This window comes from Drosophila serrata, unplaced genomic scaffold (assembly GCF_035046125.1).
Source record: "Drosophila serrata isolate PLE 108 unplaced genomic scaffold, ASM3504612v1 contig_363, whole genome shotgun sequence".
NCBI lineage: Eukaryota > Metazoa > Arthropoda > Insecta > Diptera > Drosophilidae > Drosophila > Drosophila serrata.
In genome coordinates, this window is record NW_028257261.1 from 126,751 (window position 1) to 152,758 (window position 26,008).

The 26,008-nt window shown below is 39.1% G+C and overlaps 1 protein-coding gene and 1 long non-coding RNA gene across 3 annotated transcripts in view; one reads left to right on the forward strand and one right to left on the reverse strand.

Annotated features, from left to right (window-relative positions):
• yellow-h (L-dopachrome tautomerase yellow-h) overlaps positions 1-25,378 on the reverse strand; it is a 42,433-nt gene extending 17,055 nt beyond the window's left edge. For both annotated transcript variants that reach the window (XM_086839247.1, XM_020953084.2), the window contains exon 1: positions 25,134-25,378. In XM_086839247.1, the coding sequence (XP_086695373.1) occupies positions 25,134-25,378 (245 nt within the window). The remainder of the gene's footprint in view (positions 1-25,133) is intronic.
• Positions 22,881-25,745, forward strand: LOC147642706 (uncharacterized). The gene is made up of 2 exons (XR_015273120.1): positions 22,881-24,264; positions 25,233-25,745. It is a non-coding gene; the product is annotated as an uncharacterized LOC147642706 (long non-coding RNA).
• Positions 25,746-26,008: the final 263 nt, after the last annotated feature.

Genomic DNA, 26,008 nt, shown 5'->3' on the forward strand with positions numbered 1-26,008 from the left:
TATTGCTAACCAATTAGAGACTTTCTTCAAGGCCCCCCGTGGGCCCGCCCCGCTCGCCTCGCCGAGCAACGCGGAGCGTAACTCAAAATCCGCTTCGCCCCTCTAGGGGGAGGTAATACACCACTCTATTACCGAAATCGACGAAGATGAGTTGCTGCGCTCGGATGACGAGACGCTAACACCGTCGAGTTCGGCGGGCAGTGCTAAAGCAATCACTCCCCAAACGGCACAACAAAAAACAAACTCCACCAAGCGAGCCACGTCAAGGTAAGAAGGGTACCCAACCCATCAACAAAGGAATGCGCAGGTCAGGAAGGCCCGGTTCATTCTGTCGAAGATAGAATGATAGTATTATAGAATGAGAAGGAGGGCAAAACTGACCACCGGGATCAAAGTGACAAAGCTTAATTCCAGGCGGTGGTCGAGGACTTTGAGATGTACGAGAAGGAGCACCCAAAAGCGATCTTGCCCGGCGGAGAAAAGCAGTGAGGTGGCTAGAGACAGCCTTGCATTGGTGGACGACCACAACGACGATTGCCGTCTGCTGATAAAGAAATGGGAGCAGGTCGAGCCCAGACTGTCTGAGATGGTAACAGACAAATTGCTATCAGAGTCGTCTGGTCCGACACCCGATCAGGTGCGACGACGAGTCATCGAGGGACTAGAGCACAGCAATTATAAGGTAGGAAAATGGAGGGTCTCGACCAATCCCTTTCTTTCAGACCATAGGTATACATTCTTAGAAATCTCGTTGCCGACACATGGGACAGCGGCAAAGCGCAAAGCGCCCCACAACACTGACAGGGACAACTACGGAACAATTTTTCAGTCTAAGGTGAGAAACAGAAGGACTAAGGTTTGGTCTCCCCTAGAAGAAATCGACAACGATGTCTAGGATTTCAGTAACATTCTCAACAACGCGTACAAGGAGTCATGCAGACTCACGTACTCAAAAGTATTAAGCGTACTCAGCAAAAAGGTTAGGAAGGCCTTCAATATAAGCTGCGAAGACAAGGATTGGCTATCGTACAAGGAGTTACAGAAAGAATACAAAAAAGCGATATACGAAGCCAAGAACCACTCTTGGAGCAGCTATTGCAAATCACTAGAAGGAATAAAAGGCTAAGCAAGATACTAGCAAGAGGGCGAACTAGCCCTACACTTATAAACAGGCCTGAAAGCTCAGGAACGACGTCGGTAGAAGAGTCGCTAGAAACTGTACTCCATACACACTTCCCAGGAAAACAGATAGAAGAATCCGGAATAACGGAAAGGCAAAGAGCAGTTCAACAAATACGAGCCAAACTGAGTGGCACTCATCACAAAAGATTTGTGAAGAGAGGCACACATCAGGGAGGAGTTCTGTATCCGCTACTATGGCTGATAAACATGGATAACATATTGAAAGAGCTTAACAGTGAAGGTGTAAAAGTACGCAGATGACGTAGTCTTACTGACTTCAGGACCCTTCTCCGACCTCATCAGCGAACTGAAGACAAGGGCACACACCAAACTCAATGCATGGGCAAAAGCCTGCGGATTGGGTATTAACCCAGGTAAAACTAGGCTTATGCTCTTCACAAGAAGAACAAAGATCCCCACTTCAATAAGCCCTAGTAAGAAGGCATAGAACTTGGAATATCGCTACAAAGCAATCTGGGAGTGATACTAGATGCGAAGCTGTAATGGAAACAAAACATTAAAAGAGTTAAAAAAGCTAGCATAGCTTTTTACTCCTGTAGGAAGATGTTTGGAAAAAAACTGGGGCATCCACCCCAAGATAATAATATGGCTCTACACAGCGGTTGTAAGACACATACTAACATATGGAGCACTAGTGTGGTGGCCACCATTAAGTAAGGCCTACAACATCCAGAAACTCACAAGGATTCAAAGATCGGCATGCGCAGGTACAACTGAAGGCAAGCCAGAGCTGGAAGAACTACCACACCTGGACGAGACTAACTATCGCATGACAAAAGACACTGATTATATGACATCCGAACTGAACGAATTCAGAAAGATTCAAGACCTCCGGAATACCAAGGTAACGATCTACTCAGACAGGAAAACAGGGATTACAAGGACTAGTGGCCAAGGACCAGTGGCCAAATGCAAATAGGCACATAACAGACTAGCAGAAGACAATAAATTAAATATAATATATATATAATTATATAATATATATATAATTATATAATATAATAATATATATATAATTATATAATATATATATAATTATATAATATACTAGCTGTACCCTGCCACGTTTCTCTGTGGCATATTATGGTTAAGAGGGCACTTCTGAATACATCAAGGTTCCGGCAAAATCATCTTCCTGGCATAAGGTGAAGAAGGCAGTCAGAGTTGTCGCTGGCGGATTCAGGACTCTTTCTTGCACTTTTTTTTCTGTGAAATAGACACGTTGACCATTCTCCAAATTGAATGCCAAGTGAACTACAGCTGGATAGCGTTCATGAATTGGGAACGAAAAAATTCGCCATGCAGCCTCGTTGCTGCTTATGTATCTTCCAGCATGGTATTGAGATATTTCATCGACAACTCGTACTGCATTGCTGTCACCATTTTCTGCCTGAACACCAAAAACTGCCATATCGCTGCCTTTATTCACGTACTTGCAGATATATTTAATCGATTTCACGGAATTGCAATATTCTATGTTGATGTGCGCTTTGTATGATTTTGACAATAGTGGTGAGTATGGAACCACCCAACGATTGTCTACCTCAATATCACCAATTCTCATGTTTAAATTTGCCGAAGTCCCTCCATCTTCAGTTGACCGTCTCCCATACAGAGGATATCTATCGTCCCCTGTTACGGTGTTGGCTGTAAATGCTCGACGATATCGCTTGAAACACTTCCCGTCTACCATGCATGGTGAACATGGGTTAAGGGTACCACATGGGCCATGGAATATGTTCTTGATGACAACTTCATGTAAATCCGTATCAACCTCGGCCCGTGGAATCTCAGCGCATATAACATCGTCGATTTCATCTGGAGTAATTTTGATAAAAATCATACAGCCAAATCAGTATGTGCGCATGCGGCAATCCTCTCTTCTGCCATTCTACTGAATACATCCAGCACCGCACAGATCCAAAAACTCCATGTTTCACAATGAAATCCATCAGTGACTTGAGCTTTTGTCTGAAAACACGGGCTGTGATGTCATGCCTATCCCTATACGATTGTCCAGGAAATAACAGCTGTACTATCTCGTCCCAAGCTGGATTGCATGTGAAGGTGATACATAAGTCTGGACGGCCGTGGCAACGAACATATGCCATGGCATCTTGAGCATATTCCTGCATGTGGCGTGGACTACCTATGTATGAGGATGGCAAAATCGTGAGCTTTCCAACGTTGGTTGTATTACGGTCATTCATCACAGCATCCCGCAAATGTATATATTCATCGGACCGAAGTTTCTTCTGATTCAATCGGAGGAACAGCAAACGTTCTGTTTCAATTTTTGCATACATATCGACAATGTACTGATGAAACAACTGACGACATTTCAATATATGATTGCAATCGGTCCTCCGAACCATTAACCTGTATGAGTAAAAGTTCATCGCGCTGCACTTTTTATTCGTTTCTACACCATTGACTGGATCTTCACATTGAAATGGTATCCATCGGCACCATCCCAGAAGATTAGTGGATACTGCAAAGCATCGTAACAACGGTGAGTTTCTGCGACGTTTACCAATCGATCGTTTCGTCGATGGAGAATAATATCTCGAGGTTGAAACTGATCCCCGACTATGACAATTGTCACTTCGTCTATAGTTGGATTATATCTCCTGATATGTTCTCCAGCAGGCGTTTTGTCTGCATGAATGACAATTTTATGGGTATCCGAAGGCATCATATCGATTGCTGTTTTGAATAAACGCACCAAATTGTTCCGTTCGTGAAAAAGCTTCTGTAGCTGCGAAATAATGTGCCTCTTCAGCGTATTTAGGTATTGATTTCATAACGTGCATCTACTTCATTTCCATCATCACCAAGAAGAAGAAATTTGTGTTCGCTGTCTGGGAACGGAAGCAGGGAACCGGCTTTATGATAGATTTGTTCTTTGATTTTAAAAGTTGGCATGAATTGTGCAGTTATAATTTCCGCACCAAATGGCGTCATTTGAAAGCAAGAGTTGTATTTCCTAATGTTCGACAGGAAATGATTCGATTCTGCAGTAGATCCAGCGAATAGAGAGTGCAGAGGCTCTGGTGGTGCTTCAAGTTGAGGCAATTCCACTTTCCTGGAAGCGCAACACAATCCTTTTGGTTCGTTTTTGAATTTGAGAGCCTGACGGTATATGCAGACCTGATGCATTCGTCCAATAACGACATTCGATTCGAGCTGTAATCAATAGTTGGATTATATCTGAATGCAAGACGATTGTATTGCAGGTTTTGATCTTCTGCAAGCTGTAAACGCGCTTCAGCTACCCTTGCCCTGTCGCGTTCATTATTTTGAGAGTGAATCAAATCGATTGCTGCAGAACGCGACTGCCTAACTCTCAATCGTTTTCTCTCAAGCCTATCTGCTCGTCTTTCTGCTGATTCCTCGTTACTTACTTACTTACTGAACCTGAACAAAAAAATAAAATTTTTTTCTCCAATTCCTTATTTCAATTTTTTTTTGAATGTTTGACAGGAAATGCTTTGATTCAGCTGGCTGCCTGTAGAGGGCGCAGCAGTAGGGGCACGGGGAAACACTAAAAAAATTGATATATTTGCAACCGCAGATAAGCTATCAACATCAAAAGTAGACAATAACCGAGCTGGAACCTCAACGCATGTTGTGTAAAAATTTGGGCTTAAACGGTTCAGAACTTTTCAAGTCTATGAAGGATGTAGACACGAACAGAGCATTTTTATATATATAGATATATAATTATATAATACTAGCTGTACCCTGCCACGTTTCTCTGTGGCATATTGTGGTTAAGAGGGCACTTCTGAATACATCAATGTTCCGGCAAAATCATCTTCCTGGCATAAGGTGAAGAAGGCAGTCAGAGTTGTCGCTGGCGGATTCAGGACTCTTTCTTGCACATTTCTTTCTGTGAAATAGATACGTTGACCATTCTCCAAATAGACTGCCAAGTGAACTAAAGCTGGATAGCGTTCATGAATGGGGAACGAAAAAATTCTCCATGCAACCTCGTTGCTGCTTATGTATCTTCCAGCATGGTATTGAGATATTTCATCGACAACTCGTACTGCATTGCTGTCACCATTTTCTGCCTGAACACCAAAAACTGCCATATCGCTGCCTTTATTCACGTACTTGCAGATATATTTAATCGATTTCGCGGAATTGCAATATTCTACGTTGATGTGCGCTTTGTATGATTTTGACAATAGTGGTGAGTATGGAACCACCCAACTATTGTCTACCTCAATATCACCAATTCTCATGTTTAAAGTTGCCGAAGTCCCTCCATCTTCAGTTGACCGTCTCCTATACAGAGGATATCCATCTTCCCCTGTTACGGTCTTGGCTGTAAATGCTCGAGGATATCGCTTGAAACACTTCCCGTCTACCATGCTTGGTGAACTTCGGTTGAGGGTACCACATGGGCCATGGATCATGTTCTTGATGACAACTGCATGCAAATCTGTATCAACCTCTGCCCGTGGAATCTCAGCGCATATCACATTGTCAATTTCGTCTGGAGTAATTTTATCATACAGCCAAATCAGTATGTGCGCATGCGGCAATCCTCTCTTCTGCCATTCTACCACCGCAGAGATTCAAAAACTCGATGTTTCACAATGAAATCCATCAGTGACTTGAGCTTTTGTCTGAAAACACGGGCTGTGATGTCATGCCTATCCCTATATGATTGTCCAGGAAATACTGTACTATCTCGTCCCAAGCTGGATTGCATGTGAAGGTGATAAATAAGTCTGGACGGCCGTGGCAACGAACATATGCCATGGCATCTTGAGCATATTCCTGCATGTGGCGTGGACTACCTATGTATGAGGATGGCAAAATCGTGAGCTTTCCAACGTTGGTTGTATTACGGTCATTCATCACAGCATCCCGCAAATGTATATATTCATCGGACCGAAGTTTCTTCTGATTCAATCGGAGGAACAGCAAACGTTCTGTTTCAATTTTTGCATACATATCGACAATGTACTGATGAAACAACTGACGACATTTCAATATATGATTGCAATCGGTCCTCCGAACCATTAACCTGTATGAGTAAAAGTTCATCGCGCTGCACTTTTTATTCGTTTCTACACCATTGACTGGATCATCTTCACATTGAAATGGTATCCATCGGCACCATCCCAGAAGATTAGTGGATACTGCAAAGCATCGTAACAACGGTGAGTTTCTGCGACGTTTACCAATCGATCGTTTCGTCGATGGAGAATAATATCTCGAGGTTGAAACTGATCCCCGACTATGACAATTGTCACTTCGTCTATAGTTGGATTATATCTCCTGATATGTTCTCCAGCAGGCGTTTTGTCTGCATGAATGACAATTTTATGGGTATCCGAAGGCATCATATCGATTGCTGTTTTGAATAAACGCACCAAATTGTTCCGTTCGTGAAAAAGCTTCTGTAGCTGCGAAATAATGTGCCTCTTCAGCGTATTTAGGTATTGATTTCATAACGTGCATCTACTTCATTTCCATCATCACCAAGAAGAAGAAATTTGTGTTCGCTGTCTGGGAACGGAAGCAGGGAACCGGCTTTATGATAGATTTGTTCTTTGATTTTAAAAGTTGGCATGAATTGTGCAGTTATAATTTCCGCACCAAATGGCGTCATTTGAAAGCAAGAGTTGTATTTCCTAATGTTCGACAGGAAATGATTCGATTCTGCAGTAGATCCAGCGAATAGAGAATGCAGAGGCTCTGGTGGTGCTTCAAGTTGAGGCAATTCCACTTTCCCGGAAGCGCAACACAATCCTTTTGGTTCGTTTTTGAATTTGAGAGCCTGACGGTATATGCAGACCTGATGCATTCGTCCAATAACGACATTCGATTCGAGCTGTAATCAATAGTTGGATTATATCTGAATGCAAGACGATTGTATTGCAGGTTTTGATCTTCTGCAAGCTGTAAACGCGCTTCAGCTACCCTTGCCCTGTCGCGTTCATTATTTTGAGAGTGAATCAAATCGATTGCTGCAGAACGCGACTGCCTAACTCTCAATCGTTTTCTCTCAAGCCTATCTGCTCGTCTTTCTGCTGATTCCTCGTTACTTACTTACTTACTGAACCTGAACAAAAAAATAAAATTTTTTTCTCCAATTCCTTATTTCAATTTTTTTTGAATGTTTGACAGGAAATGCTTTGATTCAGCTGGCTGCCTGTAGAGGGCGCAGCAGTAGGGGCACGGGGAAACACTAAAAAAAATTGATATATTTGCAACCGCAGATAAGCTATCAACATCAAAAGTAGACAATAACCGAGCTGGAACCTCAACGCATGTTGTGTAAAAATTTGGGCTTAAACGGTTCAGAACTTTTCAAGTCTATGAAGGATGTAGACACGAACAGAGCATTTTTATATATATAGATATATAATTATATAATACTAGCTGTACCCTGCCACGTTTCTCTGTGGCATATTGTGGTTAAGAGGGCACTTCTGAATACATCAATGTTCCGGCAAAATCATCTTCCTGGCATAAGGTGAAGAAGGCAGTCAGAGTTGTCGCTGGCGGATTCAGGACTCTTTCTTGCACATTTCTTTCTGTGAAATAGATACGTTGACCATTCTCCAAATAGACTGCCAAGTGAACTAAAGCTGGATAGCGTTCATGAATGGGGAACGAAAAAATTCTCCATGCAACTTCGTTGCTGCTTATGTATCTTCCAGCCTGGTATTGAGATATTTCATCGACAAGTCGTACTGCATTGCTGTCACCATTTTCTGCCTGAACACCAAAAACTGCCATATCGCTGCCTTTATTCACGTACTTGCAGATATATTTAATCGATTTCGCGGAATTGCAATATTCTACGTTGATGTGCGCTTTGTATGATTTTGACAATAGTGGTGAGTATGGAACCACCCAACTATTGTCTACCTCAATATCACCAATTCTCATGTTTAAAGTTGCCGAAGTCCCTCCATCTTCAGTTGACCGTCTCCTTTACAGAGGATATCCATCTTCCCCTGTTACGGTCTTGGCTGTAAATGCTCGAGGATATCGCTTGAAACACTTCCCGTCTACCATGCTTGGTGAACTTCGGTTGAGGGTACCACATGGGCCATGGATCATGTTCTTGATGACAACTGCATGCAAATCTGTATCAACCTCTGCCCGTGGAATCTCAGCGCATATCACATTGTCAATTTCGTCTGGAGTAATTTTATCATACAGCCAAATCAGTATGTGCGCATGCGGCAATCCTCTCTTCTGCCATTCTACCACCGCAGAGATTCAAAAACTCGATGTTTCACAATGAAATCCATCAGTGACTTGAGCTTTTGTCTGAAAACACGGGCTGTGATGTCATGCCTATCCCTATATGATTGTCCAGGAAATACTGTACTATCTCGTCCCAAGCTGAATTGCATGTAAAGGTGATAAATAAATCTGGACGGCCGTAGCAACGAACATATGCCATGGCATCTTGAGCATATTCATGCATGTGGCGTGGACTACCTATGAATGAGGATGCCAAAATCGTGAGTTTTCCAACGTTGGTTGTATTACGGTCATTCATCACAGCATCCCGCAAGTGTATATATTCATCGGACCGAAGTTTCTTCTGATTCAATCGAAGGAACAGCAAACGTTGTTTCAATTTTTGCATACATATCGACAATGTACTGATGAAACAACTGACGACATTTCAATATATGATTGCAATCGGTCCTCCGAACCATTAACCTGTATGAGTAAAAGTTCATCGCGCAGCCGCGTCTCTCGGATGGAGGCCCGTTCTTCGTCAGTCATATTCGTAATCTTACGTCTTTTTGCTTCTGTATTGCGAATACGACGACCCAATCTCGACTTCTTTGGTGGCATGACTTCGTTTCTTACTGAACCTGAACAAAAAATAAAATTTGTATCTCCAATTTCTTCTTTCAATTTGTTTTTAATGTTTGACAGGAAATACTTTGATTTTCTTGTAGAGGGCGCAGTAGTAGGGGCACGGGAAACGCTAAAAAAATAGAAATATTCGCAACCGCAGATAAGCTATCAACATCAAAAGTAGTCAATAACCGAGCTGGAACCTCAACGCATGTTCTCTAAAAATTTGGGCATAAACGGTTCAGAACTTTTCAAGTTTCTTCTTTCAATATGTTTTGAATGTTTGACAGGAAATGCTTTGATTCAGCTGGCTGCCTGTAGATGGCGCAGCAGTAGGGGCACGGGGAAACGCAAAAAAATAGATATATTCGCCACCGCAGATAAGCTATCAACATCAAAAGTAGTCAATAACCGAGCTGGAACCTCAACGCATGTTGTGTAAAAATTTGGGCTTAAACGGTTCAGAACTTTTCGAGTCTATGAAGGATGTAGACACGAACAGAGCATTTATATATATATAGATATATATAATTATATAATATATATATAATTATATAATATATATATAATTATATAATATATATATAATTATATAATATATATATAATTATATAATATATATATAATTATATAATATATATATAATTATATAATATATATATAATTAAAATAACCTGGGTACCTGGATATAATGACATCCCAGGATACGAGGAAGTGGACGAGCTGGCCAGGAAAGGGTCAAAGGAAAGCTCCAATACAACAAACACACTAGTCTCCCTGAACTCAATCCAGACGAAAAATCTTGACCATTTTAAATATTAGCCTGCAAGGAATGGTCAATGAAGACAGAGCACAGAAGATCGAAGCTATGCTGGCCTTATTAAAACGGGGTCGTGGAGCTGATCTACAAGAGTAAGAAAGACATCAAAAGAATAACGGCAATCATCCACTGGCCACTGGTCATTGGCCAATAGGCACGCACGCGTGAAAGATGGGCCTACCCTACAATACACACTGCAGAAGTTGCAAGCGACCGGGAGAGCAGAAGACACCAAAGCATTTACTTTGTCACTAACCGGCACTCAACCAAACCAAGACGCGTCACTTCGGAGCACGAATTATGCTTGGCTAAGTCAACAAGAATTTCACCTTTCAATCAAAAATTGCTGCGATTTGGTGACATAGAAATCCCTTGATTCCATAACAAATACCGATGATGATGTCCCCTATTTTTGACGGTTGAATGTGTCCAAGAAGGGAAGTTTTCGCGTCATTACCCAAATATTACCCAACGATCGCAGTTAAGGAAAAAGAAAGAAATTAGTGTAAGACATAATAGGAAAAAATAAGTTAGGATAATTTCGAACAACAACAACAACGAAAATAATAAATAAAGAATGTTTGAATATTGTGCGGCAATAAGGGGGATTTTAAATTCATTAAGTGTTCCAAACAAGTTAACAAAAGTCATGAGCGCAATCCGAACGTAGTTGCCTTTTACATTATTCCCCGGCCTTTAAATTTGTTTCTTTTGTTGTCTCTTTTCATGTGATTTTCACCCGTTTTCAGCTAGCACTTCCGAGGAAAGCGCTTACATTGGTGGATGTGTGGAATATTGCGAGTGTCGCAAATTCACATCAATCAAATAAAGTTTAAATAATTTGACAAAAAAAAAAAGTAAAAATAATGTAATAATGTAATAATGTAAAATAATCTGTTAAGCAATACAATTTATATTTAAACAAATGGGGATTGGGAATGGGAATGGACGAGATATCTATCCCTCGGTTCGTGCATACCGATCCAATGTCAACTGCCTCAACAGTGGCTCCTAGGACGGATCGTCGCGACGCATGCAGGTGAGGACGGCATTGTCAGGGTCGTCGACCTTAGAAGGAGCCATGGATCAGTTTTTTGGAGAGCGATCGAATATACATACATACATAGGGTCGGAAACGCCTCCTTCACTGCGTTGTAAAATTCTGGCTAAAAATGTATAACCCTCTAAGGGTACAAAAAATAATGTCTACAAAGCAAATAACGTAAAATTAACAATAATTAAAGATTTACGATTGCTATTTTGGCATTGATAGCTGTAAATCAAAGCCAATTTAATTTCTGCTTATTACATTTCCTACAATTATCTTGTGACAACACGTGCTTTATGTGGTGGAAAAAGAAACAAGGAAATTTATCGGGATTTGAGGAAACTCATTGATGAGGGAGAATCGCTTCGAAATTTTTTTGGCATTATTGCAAAAACACACGTCTCCGTATAAAGAGTTCTTCAAAATGTAAATTTATCAAGTTCTGGTAGGCCACCAATGCTGATGAAACCATAAGTAACATTATTAATGCAGAAAGCAATAAGAGCGGAACTGTTTTTCCCCGCGCGAGTCCCACGCCTCGTTCCCAGTGAGAGTTTCTTCTAAATACTCTGCAAAGATGTATTCAGGTATCTTTAAAACGGAAAAACTAGTTTCCGTAGAAACGGACAAATGGACTTGGCTGGATCAAATCGGCTGCTGATGCTGATGAAGAATATATGTATATACCACACGTGGTCGGAGATGACTCCTGCGTTGCAAACTTCTGACTGAAATTACCCTGCAAGAGTACAAAAGTTATAAAGGCATTATTTTGTTTTAAATGTTTAATAATGAACCTTGATGCACTAAGATCAGTAAAGTATGACGCCAAGCACGTGCCTGTCTGGATTTGGTTTTAGAAGGCGAAAAATAAAATTAATAGAAAAGAATACTAGGAAATTAACTGCCGGCGAGATGCCAAATTGTTTGCTTGCATGAGTACTAAGTGGGTTAGAATTAAAGTTTTTAGCTTGGGAAGACTATACACGTTAGGGTTTAGACACAAATCGTTATAAATTACACAAAATTTAAGCGAGCGAAAAGAAAAAAGTTCTTTTGAACCGATTCTATGCGTTTACTATAGACGCCGTACTGAGGGCTTCAACCACAAGATCCATATTTTAACAGAACATAAGACGAACTAAATAAGTATATAAGGATTTAGTATCATAAGAGTCATTGAATTCCTTCGACCAACGTTTAACATATCCAAGCACACATCGCCATAGACGATAAATGATTGATAAAGTCAAGTTTAGAATCCAAGCGGTCAACCAAACCAAGCAGCAGTTAAGCGTGTAAGTCGTAACTTGGAATGTCATTCAGAAGTCTACGAGGCACCATCTTAAAAAATTTGTAAGATCTTTTTGTAAATCCAACTGGCAGGCGACGATCTTGCATTACACTTAAAGCTTGACGTCATCAGGTACATAAGCAGTCTGTAAGTTAGTAAAGACTTAAGGCAAGTTTTTTTAATATTGTTATGGACGTTGATGCACTAAGGTCAGTACATACAAGTGGCCCGTATGACACCAGGCACGTGCCTGTTTGGGTTAGGTGTTAGTAGGCGCGATGGAAAATATAGGACAGAATACGAGGAAAATTGACTACCGGCGTGCTGCCAGATTGTTAGCTTGCATGCTTACTAAGTATGTTAATATCAAAGATTTTAATTTGGGAAGGGAATCTACGTTAGAGATTAGTGTGTACAAATCATTATAATTTGCACATAACACTCTAAAAGGTTCATGCAGTTCAAAGGAGGTCCTACAGTGGCGCAACACTAATGGGATATAGGATCTAGTGGTTCTACATGGTACATGGAAATTAAGCTGACCCAACAAGTCAGCACTTTCCACATCACCATGGATAAGGTTAAAAATAAAGGTTATCCCTAGCATCGTTCTACGATTGGCTAAGGACGGCAAGTTTATTAATAGGAGTCTACTAGAGTAGGAAGGTAATCTTTGGTTTGCATCCCAATTTAAACCGCGTAGAGCGAAAAGTAAAAAGTTCTTTTGAACCGACTCAATGCGTTTACTATGGACGCCGTACTGAGGGCTCCAAACGCAGCATCCATATTCTTGGATAGGACGAACTAAGGAAGTATATAAGGATTTAGTAACATAGGGGTCATTGAATTCCTTCGACCACCGTTTAATAAATCCAAGCACACCCCTGGCCCTATTCACCATAGACGAAATATGATCAATAAAGTCAAGTTTTGGGTCCAAGCGGACGCCCAAATCGTCAACTGTATTAATTCTTTCCAAAGAGCAGCCGTTCAGCGTGTAAGTAGCAAGCTTAGGAGCGACACGAGAGAATGTCATTAGCTTGCATTTCGAGCCATTTAAGTTTAATAAGTTTACACGGCACCAAGTTTGAAAATTATTAAGATCTGTTTGTAAATCCGACTGGCAGGCAACGTCATTGTATTGCACGCAAAGCTTGACGTCATCCGCGTACATAAGTACTCTGGAGTTAGTCAAGACTTTGGGCAGGTCATTTATGAACAATGTAAACAATAAGGGTCCCAAATGGCTTCCTTGCGGGACACCAGATGTAACCCTTAGAATATTGGATAAATTATTCTTAAAGAGGACCTTTTGCGTCCTGCCATTCAAATAACTAGAGATCCAATTAAGAAGATCACTTGGAAAACCCATTGAATCGAGTTTTCTAACGAGTGGGTTAGTTTTTTGGGTCGGGATTGGAAGACGTAGAAGGCGCAGTGGTAACATCAGGCCTGGGAAGAGTTATTCCTACAGGCCGCTTTTTCTTTTTCTTCGCCTCGAACTCCTTAACAACTATGTACTCTGGCCAGAAGTTGGGAGAGCAAATAGTGTTAAAGAGCTCGTTAGGGACATTTATCTTGAAAGATGAAATGTCCCTTGCGTAAGAAAATTTAAACTTTTCCACCTTTATCTTAATTTTTTCGGCTCTGGTTTTGCCTTGTATAAAGGCGAGAACATCTTCCGATGTTTGATCAGGGGAGAGCCGCGAGACAAAAATATCTCTCGTTGGTGGAACAGCTATAAGGGCTTTTGGCAAGGCAGATTGGTTATCTGCCGTGCCATTGTCGGCCGGTATTCCGGGCCTAACACCCTGGGTAGATAATGGTGTGTGCACGGGACTTTGAGGGGTCAATATTTGCGACCCCCCAGGGGATACAACAGAAATCACCGGCGGTACGGACACTCCCGCTGCACATTCGGATACCGAATCTTTCCTAGCGCTCGATCTCAGCACTCTTGGAATTAATGCTGAGGTCGAGGGCTGTGCCGTGGGAGGCTGCTGCTGAGAGCCTGTTGCGGGTAGTTGGGGTCCGTCTACATGCTGCCCACCAATAGCAGTTTTTTTGCGCCTAGGAGACTCATTTAATAGCGTAAGGCTATTAAATTGGGTGTCCAGCGCCAAGAACATATCAAGAGTTTTACGAAAACTCGTTAAAATGCCCTTAAAACCGCTTTTGGTTTGCCGCATGAAAGACGTCATTTCCCTTTCTACATCGCGACAGGCCTCACAGCAGTAACGCAGGCCGATGTTTTTCCTTACATCGTCCACCGTCCGAGCTGCAACTCCAATACACTTGGCGTGCATGACGTTGTCGCACAGCCAGCAGCCGATTGTAAGGTCACCTGCAGCAATTGCCTTTTTGCAGGTTTTAACAGAACAGACAATGTTTGAGGACATTATAGCGACTTACCACTGTACTTTCAATTGAAAAAAAAAAGAACAACAGAGTTATGAAGAAAGAAGCGAGAGCGAGAGAGCGGGAGAGCGTAATAGATTAGATAAGATAAGAAGTGCAGCGGCACAACTTAAGCGAGAGAGTTGGAGAGCGTGGGAGATAAATAGATGAAACGTTTAGCTGTTGCGACGGCGCAAATAAAAGCTAAACGAAGAAGGCACAAAAAGGAATTCAAAATATGCAAAAGCTAGCACTAGCAGCACAACTAAATTGGAGAATAAAACCAATTATATACACAAAATTAGGATAGCTGCATGCACACGCGAAGTGAACGGGAAGTTATAAAAACAAATTAGAAAATTTAAGTTAACCCCGGTGGTTAGATTGAAACTTTAACACAAAACGAGAGCGCAAGAAAAAAAACACGTCCGTTCACTTGGAAAGGCTTGAAAGGAGATGACCCAAATGAATTTCTTGCTGGACGCCAGAATTAACCCTGAGAACATTAGATAAATTATTCTGAAAGAGGACCTTTTTCGTCCTGCCATTCAGGTATCTTGAGATCCAATTAAGATGGAAAACTTATTAAATAGAGTTTCCTAATAAGGAGTGTTCACGGCGAAAGGGCGCTTATTTTCTAGAGGCAGTGTGATCCCGCTATCAGTCTCTAAATGTCCCGTAAGCTCTTTCTCCCTTTTATATCAATCCAAAGAGCTCACTCAATCTAGCTTATATATATATTTATAATTACATATATTTATAATTACATATATTTATAATTACATTTACATATTACACATATAAAAGTGAGTCATATTTCAAATTTCAACCAATAAAGATCCGAAGTAATTGCCGTGTTTTCATTATCGAGTGCAAATACTTTAGAGCCGCCCCCTCCATTACATGGTCCTACCGAAGGGTGTATAGAGTGGAAGATTCGTAACGCCATACGATTTTTTTTGCACACGCTTTTTTCGTGCTGGCCTTTGAACTGGCTCCAGGCTCTCTCACATTTCGTTCAAAAGCCAGCGAGAGAGCGCTCTAGAGCCAGCCGCTCTCTCGTGCTGGGTCTAGCCGCTCTCTTGTGCTGGCTCTAGACTCTAGAGTCCTAGAGCCAGCAGCACTCTCACGCATACAGCGATGTTTTCGTGCTGGCTCTAGAGCCAGCAGCTCTCTCATACGCATACAGCAACATGGCGTGCCTCAAAAGCAGCTCCAACGAAATAGTTCAGAAGTGGCAGCCTCTACTGCTGCATTTGTCCAAAGAGTTAATGATTACTTTGATTGCCTGAATAGCAGAGTATTAACTGACAAAAACCCCATGAAATGTGCACTGCAAATTGATAATATGGTTTGGAACAAACTGAAGGAAATGCAGGAGTAACTAAAGAACGTTAAATACCAAGGAAATAATATATATTGTCTTGATGCCTTGCTCCAAACTACTGAGGCTATGTTTGAACTCGTTAAAGATCTTTTTAAAGACCACACGGATCACTTTTTCTTCTTGACTCTAATATTAGAGTTAACCAGGATCCGCTTGAAAATATATTTGCGTGCGTTCGTGCAAAAGGTGGTAACTGCAGAAACCCTTCAGTTAATGAATTTAATATAATAATTGCCAAACTAATATCTTTGCATATTTTTAAATTTTCACAGAAGAATAACTGCGAATCAGATGATGATGTTATGTTGCCAGTAGAGTTTGATTCAATTATATGTATATCAACCTGGCATTGAAAAGAAAGAAATACAGAAGCAAGAGTATTCTGTATCATATTCAGAAATTGTCCAAGACAATGAGAGGTACTTTGACAAAAATATGGATAGTTTTTTGAGCAATAATGTACCCATTGAATTAACTTCGAGTAGATATTTTTGTGGATATATTGCAAAGGCAGGAAAAAAACTACTCGAGCGACTCGGACTTTGGAAAATTAAAAGCACCATCTGATATATTTTTTAATGTCTGCAAAAACCATATAAAGGTTTTTGAAAATATTTTCAAAAATAATAAACAACAAATTAATATTAGAAAATTTATTATGGATCAATGCATTAAATGCACAAATTAAAGTATTGATTACTCATTATGGTTCGATATAAATAATGAATTTTATGTGCATAAGATTGATCTCTTAAATAAACATGTAAAAGTTTTACTTTTTAAGCATTCTAAATGGACTATGATAGCTGATAAGCAGAAGAAGCAAGCTAAGCTCAGTATTTTATGTCATAAATAATAAACGGCAATGATTTTTATGATTTGATAATGAATGTAGACTAGGCTTATTGGGGATACCAAAATAAATAAAACGCGCCAGAAAGTCTACCTCTATGGTGGTGTGGAAACGATTTAAACCAATATTTTATTTTCTTATTTTTTTTTAATATTATTATTGTGCCATAAGAACTTATAGTCTTTCAATTAAATATTGGAATTCAACGAAGTATTTTTATTTTTTGCATTACTGATAAAAATAAAATAATTAAAAATAAAGACAAGAAAGAACAATATAAAGGGACTCAAGCACTAAAAAAAATGTAAACAAACTAAAATCAAAACAAACAAACACATCGATATGCACATGTATACATCAGCTGTTTTTGCTGCCGTTTTCGTCCCCTCTCTACCTAACAATCGGTCAGCAGCCCAAAATATAAAATTTAAACTTTTCGTCGTAGCGCATGCGAACAGAAGCACACACATATTGACGCACACATGCGAATTTTTTTGTTCTGTGTTCACTCATGTATGCAAACGCATTCTATTTTCAGATCTTTACGCTCTCAACTTTGTGAGAGCAGGGAGAGCGCCATTTTCGTTGGAATAAAAAAATTAGCCTCATATTGCAAAACGAATGTATGGTCGTGAGGCATCTTATTAATTGTATAGTCTTTGGTCCTACAGAGCTAACTCCGTTTCATGCAGCTTCGGTGGCTTTAACATCGCACAAGATAACTGATACATATTTACATTATTGCTTTACATATACATATGTACATATACATACATATTTCCAATACAGTCCACTCCAATGATATACGTGCATTCCCCGCAAAAATATATTTACAACACTTACTTAAACAACACTTATCTCAAACGTAATATAAATTACCGAAATGAATACAAGCGATTTTATATAATTTAAAAATGTTCTGTGCATATTAAACTAAACTGAAAATTTCAGTCCGCAGCTTCTATATAAAAAAATATTTATCCAAAGACCACACAGCTCTATCCTGAGCTGAGTTACTTCCAAGCATATGCATATAAACATAAAAATACTGGGCAAGTTTTGCTCTATTTTGCGCTGAGCGTCAATTTCCACATACATACATATTTACATCCCACACTCGTAAGCTATTTAATATCTTGTCCAGCTAGTTTTGGCGAGTTTTTACAATTTTTTACGAATTGTTTGTTGTTTTCCTTAGCCAAAATCAAAGGTTTTCAAATAATTGTAAAATTATTGTAAAATATTTATTACCTTTATTATAGCTATACTATGATTACGATTGGTTCCTAAATTCTAAATCTAAATAAATAAGTGTCAAACTTATAAACCATTTCGAAAATACCAAAACTTATAAAAATCATTACGACACCATCCGTTTTAAATAAATTTATTTTGACCTCTGACCGTCTTAATCATATAGCAGCAAAAGTCAATGTTGTTTAGCTTTAAGCGAAATTGCTGATCCAGCATTTAGCCCGGATGGTCGTACACAAGCGGAAAGCACTGCATATTTGCGTGGCCGCTGTGAGTCTTTTGTTAGCTTTAAGTTTATTTTCATTTCAGCTTATATCGAAACCGTGAATAAAGAGCACAAGCTCCGGTTATATTTAACTCCGGCTACTGCCGTTAGATATCTTATTATTTCCAAATTGACTGAATCTCTAGGCTGGCAGGTAAAGAATGGCAGTCACCCTTTAACAGCTAACCAGCCACTCTCACCGAGAAGGCTGCGAGGGAACCTTTACGGAGAAAAGCATTAACTGGCGCCCAACTCGCGGAAAACCCACCCGCATAAATTTGGACCTTAGACGAAAATTAAGATAGGGAAACCATTTCACAAAAAATGTAAGTGGACTTCTCCTCTATATTGCAAGTTTAACGTTCTAACCAATAAATAGAAAAACAAACACAATAAGTGAGAATCAGTGAGGCAGCGGTTTTACTTGTTCACTTTGCATTTGGTTTATTGTGGTTTTGTCTCTCTGTTCGGGTCGCGCCGTGTCACAAAACCGTTGCCTCACTTTGTCTTTGTTTTTGCTGCATTCCTTTTGGGGACTGCTTATGGAAGCATTTTGTTGTGCGCGTGTTCTCAGCCGCTCTCGTGAATGACGCCTTTCACCAGTATATGAAAAAAAATTTCTTCAGCGACTCCGAATCCGGAAGCGAAGAAAGCGGTCAAGACTTTACAGTAAAACACAAGTCGCCCTACCACCCCAGTACATTTGGAACCCAACCAGATTAGGGACTTAATTGAAGCTGCCGTCGGCAGAGCGCTGGGAGAGCCGCGCAAAAACCAACTAAGAGAGCTGGAGCTGGACCACCAGCAAAAAAAAATCGGTAAATTTTGCTATGGTAACGTTGACGACGTAATACTTATCTCAGAGGATGAAATCTCTAACGCTAAACATGTAGATTGGGTTCTAAAGAGCCTGTACGATGCAAACATGAGTGTCGAGCTTTAAAAAAAAAAGCGTCAGCTTTCTTGTGTTTATAGTTACTTGTAATGGTGCTACCACTCACCCAGAGAAAGTAAACGCCATTAAAGAATTTCCGGAACTTTTTGGGTTCCGTTTTCAAGGTACGGCCATTTCTAGGTCTGGCTAGCTACTATCGATGTTTTATTAAGGATTTTGCGGCAATAGCAAAACCTGTCTCAGAAATTTAAAAAGGGGAAAAAGGAACAGTTAGTAGACACAGGTCACGGAGCATTTCGGTACAGCTCAAAATAAGCGTCATGCTAAGATACCCCGAATATAAAAAAGCATTTGATCTAATGACAAATGCCTGTGCCTATGGCATTGGTGCGGTGCTGTCCAAAGAGGGACGTCCAATTACGATGATCTCTAGGACATCAAAGGAAGGACTTTAAAGAAAGAAGCTATTAGCCATAATTTGGGCACTGGCCAAACAATGACATTATTTATACTCGGTCAAAGATATAGACATCTTTACCGATCATCAGCCGTTAACCTTTGCAGTATCGGAATCCAATCCGAATTCAAAGATTAAAAGACGGAAAGCGCGCATTGACAAATCCGGAGCGAGAATCTTCTACAAACCCGGTTGCGAAAATCCATTTGCTGACGAACTCGAGCGGTGACAGCTTAAAACAGCCACTATACACAGCGAACTCTCCCTGACACACACAATCGATACACGAAAAATGCCTTGAATTGCTTTCAAAACCAAATAACTTTGCCTTCTCTTTGAAAACAAGAGATAGCATGCGATTAATTTTTCCTGCGTAGAGTCATTATGCGATGCGCTCGCAGATGTAATTAATTTCAAAAGGCGTAAACGCTATCCACTATCTAGTTCGGCAGTTTCCGGCTATACAATTTTGGCATTGCAAAAATCGTATAACAGAAATTTTTTATGGGCAACGAAAGACAGGAAATCTTCACTGCCAAGCACAACAGGGCCCACAGGTCAGCCGAGGAAAACGTAAAGAAGGTACTCTCCGAGTACTACTTTCCGAAAATGACCAAATTAGCTACCTAAATCGTAGCGAATTGCAGAACGTGCGCGAAAGATAAGTACGACAGGCATATAAAGAGACAGGAGCTCGGCGAGACATACATATTGAATTTACATATTGAAATTTTTTCTACAGAAAAAAAATACTTCCTCACTTACATCGACAGGTTTTCGCAGTTTGCCGTCGTGCAACATGTCCACTTAAGGGCAATTGAGGTCCTCAAACCTCTACTACTACTCAAAGCCTCTACTACAAATCATATATTTTTTTCCAAGAGCTAGAGTTGTCTATTGTAATAATGAACCATCATTAAATTCGCACACTATCTCCATCCTCGTTAACCATTTTGGCGTTAGGATTGCAAATGAGTCGCCCCTCCATAGTGCTTAAACGGGAAAGTAGAGCGCTTTCATCGTACCCTTGTGGAACTTTCACGATGTCTAAAAATCGACAAGGGAATGACGGATACTGTGGAAATAATTTTATTGGCCAAGTCAAAACACTCGGTCGTTCATAGGCGACCAGCCGACGTAGTGCAAGCACACCCAGACAGCCCGCAGACGGAAGTGAATAACAGAATCATACAAGCCCAGAACACTCTTAGGGACAGGGAAAATGAGTCCCTACAAAACAGAGTATTCGAGGTCGGCGACAAAGTCTTGGTTAAGTCAAACCAAAGACTTGGCAATAAGCTTACACCACACTGTAAGGAGAAAGCCATTGAAGCGGACCTGGTGGATAGGTCCTCATCGAGGGGAAGGTGGTTCACAAAGACAATATCAAATAGGATTAGTTTTTTACCCCTTTATGTTTTATTAAAGTAGGATAACATTGGAAATAAACAAATAAGTGTTCCTGGAAAAAATCATTATATCAATGGTTCATCCCACAGGTGCGGAATTATAATCTTACTATTCCTGTCAATGGCGTCGGTACACATTGCCGATAATTCGCGAGCAAAATACATTCCCATCGTTGATGGAGAGGTATTAGTAAAGGAAGAATTTGCATATGTGACTTACTCTGCAAACCTTTTGGAGTACACGAGAATACTAGACAAAACAACAAACATGTGTGACAAGTTTCCCCAGTCGCATATGGGGAAGTTACTGGAAGTAGATACCGTACTTATACGAGACCTACTGGAATCGTTAGGCGTGCATCATAGGGTTTCCAGGAGCTAAGATATTCTGCGATCAATCTTAAAGGTAGTAGCAGCAACACCGGAGGTTGGTGATATGGATAAGACAATAGACCGAAACAACAGACAGGTGGAAATTAACAGTAAAGTTTAAAATAAAATCAACCAATTGGCCGCCACAGTACTTCAAATCCTCAATGTTACAAAGAATTCACAAGTCGACATAGCATAACATCCGTTAAAATTTACAATCTGCCAATTCCTTACATTTCATAGTTAAGTTTCCAAAGGCAAAGTTCGCCTGTAAGTCTGAAAAGTCACAATATTACCTATCACTCATCATAATGTCATGCTGTGGATACCGGACAATGTTGTGGCAATGTGTGGTGGAGAATTCCACGCTGTTAAGAATTTGTTATTATCGTGAAGCTCATTTGAGAGTTCAACAAGGACATTGGGACTAATCTGAAATACCGCGCAATGCTTATAGTAGGAATACTATGTTGTGCGATGATGGCCGTTGCCATAACCTATCTCCATTTCTTCAAGGGCAAGAAGATCTGCGGCACAGATAAGGCAGAGGGCGGCCCTAATTAAAAGGAGGGAGTCGTTAACAAGTAAACATAAACCAGCAAAAGTGAATCGACTAGCAGCTGACTTTTGTTGTTGTTTAGCTCCGACCGAAATTGCTGATCCAACATTTAGCCCGGATGGTCGTGCTCAAACGGCAAGCACTGTATATTTGCGTGGCCGCAGTGAGTCTTTTGTTAGCTTTAAGTTTCTTTTCATTTCAGTTTATACCGAAACCTTGAATAAAGAGAACAAGCTCTGGTCTCTCTCACCGACACGACTGCGAAGGAACCTCTACGGAGAAAAGCATTAATTCGTATAATGAATACTTTATCATTCCATGAAAATTAGTTCAGCTAACGCCAGGACCAATTTAGCCAATTCTTCTTTTTTATAGTTCGTTGAAGTCCAAGTCCAAAAAAATTGGAAAAATTGCCGTGAAACCCACAAAAACAGCTCTTTTCATTTTCCCAACAAAAAAAAAACCCAATAGTCACAAGCGATTTGGATGAAAAACTATCAAATTGAGTTTTGTGACAGTTTTTTTTTTAATAATGCCTTCTATTAAAAAATAACTAAAAATTAAAATTGACCACAAACATGAGAATCACTTTACAGAATGACGCCTCTGCTGCTGAATTTTTAAGACAACTTGGCGCCTGGCAGTGACAATATTACTGTTAATGCTTCAATTGATTGATATCGTTCCCGGCCAATATTTCGGAATTCACGTCATTGAAGGAGGAACTCATCAACAAATTAAAAAAAAAAAAAAAATTATACATACATATTTCGATTTGATTAATAAACGACCAATACAAGCAACGAAGAATAAAGACGTCGATAGGTTGAATTCCATTAAATATCAAATCCCTAGAGAGATGCATTCATATGGTCACGTGGATGGCGTGACCAACGAAGATTAAGCGACTAACTATCCGACGGAGTTTTTGAACTCGCTTTTGAACACCGAGTTCGAAACCTGTCTTCTTTGTTTATTTCTGCGCCGAAAAATAAATTTAAAAAAATTATTTACCGTATCGCTCTCAACCGTTGAAGTTCAAACAAATTTTATAATAATTTGAATTATTTGCATTTTATTGGAGTTATATAAAACATCAATTAGAGGTGGGACAAAGTGCGCCGGGTCAGCTAGTTAATAATCATAAATGTGAAGTTGTGAAATGTGTTGCAATGTCAATCTGATACTAAAAAAGCCACACTGGCTTTTAAGTAATTGAGTCAAGATTTTCAGCTACTGTGAAGTCATTAAATTTAGACTTCATTAGAACCTTGAAAGAGAGAACATGTATTATTTTCCTCAAATCTTTTTTGTAATAAAACTACGGTGACTTAAAAGGTAAAAAAGACTCAAACTGGTGCGGGGTAGAACGTGTTAATGTATTTTTTTTGTTTCAGCAGTAATTTATTTGAAAAGCCGTAAATATATTTTAAACCTTATATGTCATATAATTATATTTAATTTTAAATAAAAATCTACCTTCTATGTTGCGCCGCAATTGCAATGTAGCCGAAAAATTATTTTTCTTTGATTTATTTTTCTTGCTCAGCATATAACATCCACATAAATTCAAGAGAGCGGCAAACAAATAATAAACGTTGTTGGACCATTATGACTGGAAACCTCTAATGACATGGCTAATAGAATTAATAATAATAATAATTATTTACAATTTTACTTCATTAGAGCAGTATATTGTTATCAATATCTAGTATATTTAACGTATATCTATAGATTTTTGCGGCTAATGCATTGACAATCGTATCGTCTTGCTAGCACTGGCAGTGTCATACTAGTATAAACAACTTAAAATATCGTATTAGCAGCTTGTATGGGAACAGCTGTTTTCGGTTGCCTTTATTTTCAGTCATTTAGTGGTTAATGGAATACCCTTATTAGTTTTTTTAACTTTTACTTTTTCCCCATCCGTATGAAATATTTAGGATGTAACAGCGTTACATCTCCATCCGATCAGCTGGGCGATCATCTGTGGCGTATACAAAATTTAAACACAGTTTTCAAATGGCTACTGCGAGAGCAGTCAACAACTATTTTCGGATGTTCAACAAGCGGAAAACATGGAGATAGGGGAAGATTATGTTTACCATACATATATTAAACTTAATTAGATGACGAGGAATCGGAAATTGTCAAACGATTTTTCTTTAACAATAAGCAAATGCCCCGAAGAGTGTGCATTCTGGTATGGCTCCAGATTATTTATTTAAAATAAGGCAGAAATAGGAGTTAAATAAAAAAGTAGCATTTCGAGAAAACTTGGGCTAGAATATACCGAAAAACACCGACTAATTTCTCTGGCATACTTTGAACTTTGTTTACATTTTCATTGTGAATGCTCAAGATTTCAGCCTATATTGCATATTGCAATCATTGTTCGTAAGAAGTGACCTTTTTTGGCGACTGGAAAAGCTCTACATGCGAGCAATGTTTTTATTTTTGAGTTTCCCTTCATTTTGCCATTTTAAATATTTGCAAGTTTATTTATTTTTCTTTTAAAATTACCTTATTTCAAGCAAACTACCCGAGCAAACTAATAATTGAGAAGTTCTTTTTTTTTTTTTTTGATTAGATTTTTTTTACCTTGATCGGTCACGATTAGTTTTTGAAGTTAGGGGCTTAAAAATATTTAAATAAATAAATAAATTAAATGTTGAGTTTTATATTTGTGTTTTAAAAATATTGGCTATTACTTGAGTGATTTTTTGATTAAAAAAGGAACAATTACGAATATTTCATGTTTTAATTTAGTATCCGTAAAAAAATTATTTTACATTAAATAATAATTGTACATTCACCCTTAAACCAAAAAACATTTTTTTTTTTCACTATGTATGTATATAAATACTCACTTATGTATGTATATAAATACTATACCCATTCACGCACATACGTACATATGTAAATAAATACATATGTACATATGTATGTATATCAAGAAATCATCAATATTGGCGCTTTCATGGAATTGAAGCGCGGCTAATTTTTGAGGATTTATGCGTGGTTTTTGGGCAAATATAAGACAATAATAATAACATATGTAATTCTTCATACCCATTTAAAATTGCCTGCTTTCGTTCGACAAAGGTTGAATATTCAAAATCTAAATACTTCCATTCATTAATAATCTGAAACTGACTTTCTCTTTTGAAGGTCTCTGGAATCAAATGACGAAAAGCATGACCATCAAGTCCTTGGGAATCTGAATACACAATATAGGTTCCATTTAAAATCGCGATAAGAAATAGGAATTGCGTTATAAAATTTATTCGAGCGCTGTTCATTAGTAACAATTGCATTGTGCAAATTTTTTAATTTAATAACTGATATGTCGGCAATGTTATAAAAGTTTTGTTCACTGCTATCGAACTTGAAATAACCAACTGAGTTGGATGGTGGATAGTTTTACAATTTTTTTTCTTTCAAGACCTTTAATTTCAAGTTATTAGTTGAGTACTGTTTATACAACGAATTCGTAGTACAACTAAACTAAATAACATTTCTTGTATTGAAAAAAAAGCTTTTTAAGCTTTTTACTAACATAAGATAAATTCGTCTGAAGAATGTTGGTTTAAGCAAACTTTATGAAGTGTTATTGAAATAAATTCGAAATTCCCCGCTATGAAGTTGGAGGCAAATAACCAGAGGCACCAACGCCCGATAAAAGATTATTTTCTTATTTTAAATGTCATTTGTGAAACAAATCTTATATTATTGGCCTCGTCAGTAAGTGTTCAAATTCTGCTGGCTAGAAAAGCAGTGCATGGCAAATTTTTTTTTATTTTTTAAATTTCCCCCCATCATGACTTTGAAAATATATAACATACAAATCATTAATTTCGCTTGGGAGATCACAGCTGTTCAGTTTTTTGATCGTTCAGAACATTTATCTTATCGTACACTCCCGGGCGAAAAATCAGAAAGTTCTT